The sequence below is a fragment of the Cyprinodon variegatus genome, unplaced genomic scaffold, assembly GCF_000732505.1.
Source record: "Cyprinodon variegatus isolate N-32 unplaced genomic scaffold, C_variegatus-1.0 Scaffold1235, whole genome shotgun sequence".
Classification (NCBI taxonomy): Eukaryota; Metazoa; Chordata; class Actinopteri; order Cyprinodontiformes; family Cyprinodontidae; genus Cyprinodon; species Cyprinodon variegatus.
Window position 1 is genome coordinate 70,935 of NW_015151688.1, and position 9,761 is coordinate 80,695.

General features: G+C 38.0%; 1 protein-coding gene across 1 annotated transcript in view; it reads right to left on the minus strand.

Moving 5' to 3' along the window:
• LOC107102334 (vacuolar protein sorting-associated protein 37C-like) overlaps window positions 1–5,371 on the minus strand; it is a 15,600-nt gene extending 10,229 nt beyond the window's left edge. The window contains exons 1-4 of the mRNA XM_015401594.1: window positions 4,868–5,371; window positions 4,359–4,468; window positions 758–929; window positions 473–555 (exon numbers count right to left, since the gene is read on the minus strand). Coding sequence (XP_015257080.1) covers window positions 473–555; window positions 758–929; window positions 4,359–4,451 — 348 coding nt within the window. The 5' untranslated portion in view covers window positions 4,452–4,468; window positions 4,868–5,371. The remainder of the gene's footprint in view (window positions 1–472; window positions 556–757; window positions 930–4,358; window positions 4,469–4,867) is intronic.
• Window positions 5,372–9,761: the final 4,390 nt, after the last annotated feature.

Consider the following 9,761-nt stretch of genomic DNA (forward strand, 5'->3'; position numbering starts at 1 on the left):
CCTTTTAGTCCGGTGCGCCTTATGGTCGTGAAAATACGGTATGTATAAAGTGAGTCAGGAAATTGTTGGAACAAATGAAAGGCGTTGTATAAAATCTGTGAATCAAGAAATTTTTTATATACCAAACTGAACGTTTGTTGTTCTCTACTTCAAAAACACTTAAGATTTTAAAATGGAAAAATTTTCTATTTTTTTTTTTTATAATTATTATTATTTATTTATTTTTTATTATTTCATTTTATGTCAGTGTTAAATTCTGTTAAAAGTAACAGATTATAATTAAAAATGTCTCCGGACCTTTACCAATTGATGATTTTCTTTATTTGGACCCCGCTGATTTTTAATTGGTTACCCCTGATCTACAGTGTTCCAGCCATGGGATGAGGAGCTGATGCTTAGAGCTACCATCATGTTAGTAAAAGGTGTATCTGCATTTAGCTAAACATGTGTCAGACAGGTGGTGAACACTGACCTCGGACTCAGACTCGGTTTTTTCACTTTCTGTCTGTAGTCTGGAGAAGAAGGCCTCTGGAGAGACCTGACCCACCATCCCGTCTGCGTGGACAGATAGAAAAACAAGATACATTAAGGACAAACAGTGGCACACAAAGAGCATCGTGCCTCAGCAGGGAACAGGACTAACTGGTTGTTATCTGGATGGTTTGTTCAGAATAATGAGACATGCAGCATATCAGACAGAGACCAGAGGAAGAGCAGAAAGCTGAGGGCAGGCTGCTCAAAGTATAGGACCCCCCACCTCTCTGGGAGCAGTGCTGTCTGTAGGTTTCCCTGACGGCCTCTAGCTGAGAGTATCTGGCCACCAGCGCCTCCTTCAGAGACTCCAAACGAGGTTTCATGTCCAGGTTTTGCTCCGCCAGGCTGCGGTTGGAGGCCAGCGCCATCTCTCGCTCCAGCTGGATATTCTGAATCTGAGGAAGGACACAAAGGTTACAGATGAGAAATTTTCTCCGTAAATTTTAGGTTGCATGAAGAAAAAATATAAATATTTAGCATTTAAGATTCTGTCTGTCAATGTGCTCTATGCAGAACTTCTCAATTGGAGAAGTTTTAGTTTCACCTGCTTTTATTCTGTAAAAAAAAAAAAAGCTTTAAAGAACCTTCTGCTATCTGATTAACAGCTTAACCGATAAAATAATCAACAGATTAATCAATTAGATAACTAATCGTTAGTTGCAGCACTAGACTCGTCTCTTTGGGACGTCAGGTTTTCCCTCCACTGTCATCAGTGCTTATAAATAGGTATACAAAGAGATTCCATACACTTAGTCAGGCAGAAAACACCCTGCAGCGTCAATACTTCCTCCTTTGTTCTATAGTCTTCATCATATCTCAACCTGTTCAGTCCAACAAGAAAAGCAAACACTTCAATGTGCTTCAAGGAATTTCCTGAATCTTGATCTGAGTCAGAAAGTAAAACAATCTGACAGCTCAATAAGTATTGTGACGTCATTTTAGGGGCCAAAACTCAATCAAATCAAAGTATTTTATTATTTTTCAATTCATTTGAGAAGTGGAAGCTTTACTAAAAATGCAGAGTGACTAACTACCATCAGGATTTATCCAAACACAATCAGTTTGTGTATAATCTGTTCTTAGAGTAACCAGGCTGCTCTATAAAAGCCTCAGAGGTTCTTTACAGACATGATCCCAAACTTTAAATTCCTCCCCGACTTCTGTTCAACCCATCTGAGGATGGAATGAGGACGGCACACCTGCAAACCTACAGAGGCCCAGATATTAAACCGACAGATACTCAAACCGCAAAGGAGATGCAGTAAAGGTCCTCAGGAGTGAGGAGTTTTATGAGTTCAGGGCTTTTGCATAAAGTGGCGAGAAGAAAAGCTAAATTCTGAATAGATAGGACCAAAACTGAGCTGTCTTGCCTCATACTGGTAAATCACCCAGTGAAACATAGGAGCAGGAGCATCATGATGTGGGGCTGCTATTCTTTATAACAGTCAGAGAACCAAGAGCTGGCTGGAGGAAAATATAGGAGAGAAACCTCAACCGGAGGCAGCAGAGGACCGGGACTAAGGTTCACCTTCCAGCAGGACAGCGACCCTGAACAGAACCCCTCAATCAAAGCCATCTGCATGGATTAGGATGCAGATGGCTTTGCCCAACCCAATAAATCCACTGTTTACAGACTCTCACATCATATTTCAGCATCTGTAATCCAATCTCAGTGCAGTTTTTAGAAACAGAAGAATAATCTGTCAGAGTGGTGAAAGATGCTTCTACAAAGAGCTGATTTATTCCACATAGGGCTGCATTAAACACCATTAAAACATGACAGAATATTTATAACAATCATAGAACCTGGACAATGAGCAGCCTGTGCAGCTACTGCACAAAGATTCACTATTTCCATTTAATTAACAAGGTGGATCTTTTCTCCTCCAGCTGACATCATTGGCTTTGGAAAAGGACAAGTTGGCGTGTTTTCCTAATGAACCAACCTCCTCTCTACCTCAAACATGGAGGCTGTTTCAGTATCAGGGATTCATCACAGCTAAGCTATGGTTCTTAATGTAAACTGAAAACGCTACAATCCAGATGTTGTCTTTTCATTCTGAAAGTAATTTTCCACAATCATAAATGTGTTCTGCCATATTTTAACCTTTAGAAAAGCCCAAACAGAGGTAAGTGTGACTAAAACACAACATTCATTCTGCATTGGACCCCTCCCTAAAGAAGCAGCACCCAGGAAGCATCCAGGGACTGAGGGACTGCGGCAGCTTCATGGATTTAAACCAGGGGACCTGCAGCCTTCTCTGAAAGCTCCAAGTTTAGGCCCCCACCCTGTCTGTCTATAAAAACATGTTTCCATCCGCAGGGCCAGTTTATGACTCCAAACATAAAGCTGTGAGAACGACAGTGTCAGTCATCCACCCAGGTCTGACCGGACAGCCGGAGTCACCGTTTCCACCCGTCACAGCAAATAAACGAGCTGTTATTCCAACAACACAGTGAGGAGTTGTTTCTTCCTCGCTCACATGGCTGAGCTGCTCCTCGTCTTTAGGAAAACCTCCGGAGCAGCAAGTTGCAGTCAGAACCACATCTTTCAAGAACCTTCTATGAAATTTTAGAGGAAACTTGGACTCAAGACTGAACATAGTTTACAGCAAAGTTTATAGAAATGGGGAACTGGGGATGCAACTAATGATCACACCAATAATCATAAATCTGTTAGCCAATTATTAGTTAGAAAGCTTAAGGTTTTTAAAAAGAGCTTTATTTATTTTTTCTTAGCCTGATGTGAGCAAAATGAGACTAAAATGCTCCCACATGATGATTTTTTTTATTTTTTTCAATCTCTAATGCAAAATCTGTATATATATTATGTACAGTTTTGGATTAATTCCGGCTCTAAGCAGCTTGTTCTTTTAGTAAATGTTTTAGACTCTGTATAATCTATTCCTAATACAGGTCACAATAGATCTATTACTAAAATAGTTGATGCAGGTCTCAGTAATCTTTTAAAAAAAAAAAAAAAATATATATATATATATATATATATATATTATTATTATTATTATTATTTCGGCCCCAAACAGTATATTTAATATACAGCATATAGAACAGGACAGAATGTCTGCAGGTCTGACACAGCAGTGAGGGCTGCTTTACCAGAAATGTACCACTGCTTCAAATGGCCCTCTAGAAGTACTAAAACATTTGGAAATTTTAAGGAAATGTAAAAGAATATCAGCATCTGGATGAAACTTAATTTAGCTAGTTTGGTTTCTATTGACCCAAGTACATGCATGCCATGCCGAGCCCTGCTTTAATGTTCCCTCTTGCCAACACTTTAGTAAATCCCAAATTATATAAAAGAAAAAATGAGAAAACATCAAATAGAAGTCAGGGCTACCAAATAAAATCCAGAATTCCCCTCATCTTTTAACATTATGACTCAGTTTTTAGAAAAAGTAAAAGGTTGAATATTAATACAAAACTCAATTAACTCCAAAAAAGTTCAATTTAAACAAAGTGCGGATTCTGTGAACAATTTAACCTCTAATTCTGATTTTATTGAAGACAAAGAAAAGCATTTACCTGAAAATGTTATCATTACAGTCTTTTTTTTTCAATTAAGTGTATTATTACATGTTTACATTTTGCCTTCAAAACCGTTAAGCGTGTTTTTTAAAGTTATTTTTGATTATTTCTATTTTTCACGGTTAATTACCAAAGTATATCTAAGAGTCAACCATTAAACAGTTTTACAAATTTACCATAAGTATTTCTGAACTGTCACAAACATACATCCCTATCTGGAGATGTTTCAAAACAATGTAAACTAAAGAATCAAAGCTCTTTATTTATATTTTTACCTCATCAGACTCCAGAGCCATAGACTCCACCCTCTCTGGGTTGTCCAGGAGCTCCTGTAGCTCTGATTGGCCCAAATCCTGGAGCTTCTCCATGTGATTGGCTACGACAACTGTCCGTCAAACAATAATACAGGAAGTAAAACGGGATTAAACCACATCTTGGAAACAGAAAGTGAACACTTGGAGGCCGCACATTAGAAATTAATAATAATTAATGTATCCAAGTATAGCTTGGATTCATTACATTTTATTGATAAAGACAAAACACGTCATAACACCTTAGTTAATTATTAAATTAAATTGTATTGAAGATGGAACAATAAAACAATAATTTAATTATAGAGTAAGAATAAAGAGAGAACAACCAAATAGCAATTTGTTCTATTAATAACTGGCCAACAGGCGGCAGAGAACAGTATGTACAATACACAGGCAAGTGGCTGAAGGCCATAGTAATATAATTAAGATTTTCTCCAGAGCAGAAAATGTGTAAATAAAGAGTTCCTTACATGATAAGAGCAGAATAAAGTCGGTGTGACTCTGACTGCTGCTGACATCTAACACCACAGATCTGTTTCCACTGACAAGTGACGCGACACGTCTCCTGGATCTCCGAGCTGCCTTGAAGGCTCCCCGCTAAAGGAAAAACTGAAGACGCCGGTGGCTTGTTTGTCTGCGCTCGGTATGCTAACTAGCTAGCTACCGCCGATATCCAGCCTCGGCTCAATGCTCCGCGTTTAGCGGGCTGTTGTCAGGGGAGGCTGTGGAAAGGAGAGCCGCGTCAACTTCGAGGGAAGCCCGGTGATCTCCCGACCGAACACGACACCCCGAGCCGAGCCACTCGGTCCGAGGTGGCTGTCTGAACCCTCGCTGGACCGCTAATGTTTAGTTAAACTAAGAAAAACAACGTAGACCGAAAAAGATGCCCGGCAGTTGAATAAATCTGGAGAAAAACAGGAAAGTTCCACTTTGCTCTGATAGGAACTGCTGCCATTTTTGGAATGGGCCATAGCTGGCAGGGGTGTGTTTAAGGAGGAACTATTTTTATCAGGCACGCGTTGTTTAACTAAAATAGTTAACAATTGTGTTAAAATTTAGAATAACGGATATTTGCCGTTACCTCTGAATATAATAATGAAAGCTTGTCGCTGAACTTTAGGGAACCAATAGAAAAACCCCTTTCTTAAAATGGTATGCTCCATACTCAGCTGACACACGAACGGTCGCCGACCAAAGATTCTAACGCATGCGCAGCTCATATTAGACGCTTAAAAAAAAAAAAACAATAGAGCATCAGTCACTTTATTCATAGGGGTTTGTTTTAGAGCTATAAAAGCTGCATAAAAGATAAACTACAACTATAAACAACATATAACGGCCTAGTGTAAATTTGCATGCATGTTTATCATTTATTTGTTTGGCAAATCTTTTTTTTTTGTCCTCTGACTGTTATTAAAGAAGAATTTGTGATCTAAATAAACAGCAGCTACAGGTGGTAAAAATGTCCCAATAATAAACTTAAGTAGCGCTACTCGAATTACTACTACTTTTTTTCCTCCCTTTTCATTTTACACTAGTAAAAGATCATCATCTTACCAAAAATTGCTCCAGTTAGAATAAAAAATAACCCATTTGTACGAAGCTACTTAAGTACTGGATAGATAACTTAATATTCAGGGTGTATTTTATCAGACATTCAAAATATAAAGTTCTGAGCACACTAGGATGTTTCTCAAATCTAAAATAAATTGATTTTACCACTTTAACATCTTACTCTTTGTTTCTTTAATGCTTTCCAGATAAATAAATCCTTACAATGTGGTTACTTTAAGTGTGAAGTACATCCAAAGGTAATATCAAAATTTACATAATCTTTTAATTATGTAATTAATCTTTAATACTTTAATGTCTTCAATGTTTTCCAGGCTAAGGACCCCCAAACTGATGGCGAGATGGAGCGGTGACCCCCTAATTATATATATTGTATGACATTGTGTTATATTAAACTGGTCCTATAGTCACTCTATTACAGATGGAGTAATGTAATGAAAGTAATCCCTCCCTGGGATTATTAAAGTAGTTCAGATTCTGATTCCTGCTTGATGGGACAGGTGTTGTGAATGAAACGGTGCCCAGCTTGAAAGAGCTCCTGTGTGTCGCTAATGTGTGCATTGATGACTGAAAGACATCTTCTGCCTCCATTTATCTGTTTACTACAGTGTGTTAAATTCATGTTAATGTGGATTTAAAGACATTTCAAGTAGTGGAAAAAATTGCAGGGGGAATAGAAAAAAAAGTCTAATAAACAAAAACTTTTGTGACCTCCATGCAGTACTTCTGTGGAGCTCCTGTTGACGACCTCCGTTTTAATGGTTAAGCAGGTCGATTTTTCTTTAAAAAACTTATTTATAAACCAGAAGTCAGCCTGTAACTTAAATCAAGTGTCTGAAAATGTGTCTGTAGCTAAAATCTTACTCCAGTAAAAGTCGAGATAATTAATTAGAATATTACTCCAGTGAAAGTAAAAAGCAGCTTGCAGTGATACTACTACTGAATACTAAAACTGTAAGTATAACGTTAAATTGTTGCTACCCATCAGTTTTTTAACCTACATGTACGTCTGGTTGAAAAATTTAATCCAAAAGGAAAAATTAATACTGTTTCTATTTCAGTGCCTTTCATTCTATAGCATTTATTTCATTTGTCTTTAGATCTGTTTGTTCAGATATCTTTGCTAGTGATCCTGTAGTTTTCTATGGAGAGCATTTGATCAAATCTTACTGGGAGTTGCTGCATGATGTGAACTAATCACACATGATGATTGAGTTACATCAGGAGGGGTTTCCTTTGATTGTTATCCTTAGTTAAAAGTATTAGTTGATAGTATATCAGTCTTTTAAGGCAGCTTTACTTAACCCTCTCCTGGAAAGGATTAATTGAATTAAGGCAGATGTTCTGCAATAGATTTACCTTTAATCTTCCTCTCTTACCAACGATTCCAGAAGAAATAATTGCTAATCAGGTGAGTGAGCATTTCCAGCAAAACATGGATGAGAAGTTGTCATTTAAATCCCGTATTTCAAACAGATTTCCCTCTTTTAACCCAGGAAATCTGCCATCATTAGAAATATTGTGTCTATGAGTGACACTGAAAAACTAATCAAAGATGGTCTATTATTGTTCTTTACTACATAGACGTTGACAAAATGTAGTTAAAATGTTTTATCTGTGCTAAAACGCTGCAGCTAGAGTTTGGATGAAAATTAACAAGCATCATGAGCTTTGCTGTGAGTTCATAGAAGTAGAATGGCAGGCAGGTATATAGATTATGCCCATAACTTTCCTGTTTTGGTAGAGATGAAATTTTCAACTTCTCAGTCGTATCCCCCCTCCCAAAAAAAAGTAAAAAACAATCCACTGGACTTTGTTTCCAAGTTTGAAGATGGTTCTCTTCCCACCCAGGAAGCCTTTTCAAGTCAGAATGTCAGAAATAGTGTTTAGTTTGAGGTTTTATACAGCAGCCCAACAAAGCCTTGTTTTTGTTTTGAAAACATGCAAATTGAAACGGACGAACGGGTCAACCCCTGGGAACGGGGGACGTTTGTCTCCTTTTGTTAGCCTGGGATGTCTTATTCCTGTTGAGTATAGCATTGCAGGCTTAAAAAAAGACCCCCATTCCAAAGGTGTGGACCCATTCGTCTGGATGTTCTGTTTTTGTTTAAAAAAAACAGACAAGAATTTGTTGGGCTACTGTATAAAACTTGGAACTCAACGCTATTTCTGACATTTTGAATTGAAAAAGCTTCCTGGATGGGAAGAGAAACGTCTTCAAACTTGGAAACAAAGTCCAGTGAATTGTTTTTTGACTTTTTTCTAATGACTATGACCTGGATGACTGAGAATCTTCACCAACATATTTCCCAGTCATATATTTCAGCTGGGACGCCCCAAAAGTCAGAATAATGATTAAAAATGTCAGTGCAACATGATAATGCAAACCTATGCATTTATGATGGATGCTACTCTCATCAAAAGTACATTTGTAGCAGTTCTCTATTATGTATATCTCTATTTTTTATCTTTGTTTTTAAACAAAACTCTTTAGGGATTAGGCTTTTTTAATACTTCCAAACCTTAAAGGTATAGTGGAGTATTTTTGCGAATTTTTGAAAATACCCGCCCTCTACACTTAAAAAAAAAAACAAATGCACATGCACAACCCTGTACTCGAATGGGAACACCCTTTTAAAGATGTGTTAGAGCGTGCACGAGTCAAATTCTCCTCGTGCACTCTCTTTTTAAAAGTTGCTGTTTGCATCGCTCATACAGGCTTATTTTCCAAAAGATTTGCAATTTTTCTACTATGTCAGACTCACCATTGGTAAGTGAAAACGGGGAGGAGCACGTAGGATGGCCTTATGTAAACAATTCACCAAAATGATTGACAGTTAGGAGGACCACTGATTTAGATGATCCACCCGGAAAAAAGAAAATTCTCTACTATACCTTTAAGCTGTAACCTTAGTACTGTAGAATTTAGATTTCTGTAATCAAAACTACTTCTGAGTTCCTTTTCCTCACCTCTTTCCTCTCAGGATCAGCCCTGGGGAAGCCAAGGAGGGCCGAGTGTCCAGCCTGGTCTGGGGAGAACGTTCAGATGGTTTTTCTCCTCAGCTGTCTGTGTCTTTATTCCTTTGACCCTTCACTGCTCTATAACAATGACCTCTGTTTTAATTCACATCTGGTGTTCATGTTTCAGTTGTGCCACCGTCTCCAGCAGAACACATAGATGCCACCTGTGGTTCCCTGTTTCTCTCAAAAACAGGCTTTTTTTAGAGCTTTTACAGCTGCTGTCTGTGCTCTCATTCATCTTCTGGACTCCAATACTGTCTCAGAGCTCAAATCATCTTTCACCTTTCTCTCATAGAAAGAACACCTGGATCTGTGCTTTTATGCCCTTCTGTCTCTGCTCCACCAGCCTGTCTAAGCTGGTTCTGGTTCTGTTGGAGGTTTCCTCGTGTTTTTCATTCTGCTGTTGTTCCATATGCTCAGTATGAGGAACTGCTGTAAGGTCACCAACACAATGAAGGCAACTGTCTAGTGTCACCAGAACATATAGAGTAAAGCAAACTCTGGTGCTTTAAGATAGAAACAGATTCTTACCAATGTAAAATTATCTGGGAAATGAAACACTCAGGCAGAATTAACACTTCCCTAAATCCTTTTTTTCAAACCCAAACCCATGGAACCAAAACTAATGTAATATATTCTATGTTAGAGTAAACTACCTCTAGTGACAATTTAGTTTTTACTGTATATTTTCTTGACCTCCATATGTAACACAATGCAAGGCAGATTGTAGTTGGATCAAGAGAAGAAGCTTGTGTACAAAAAGAATATAAA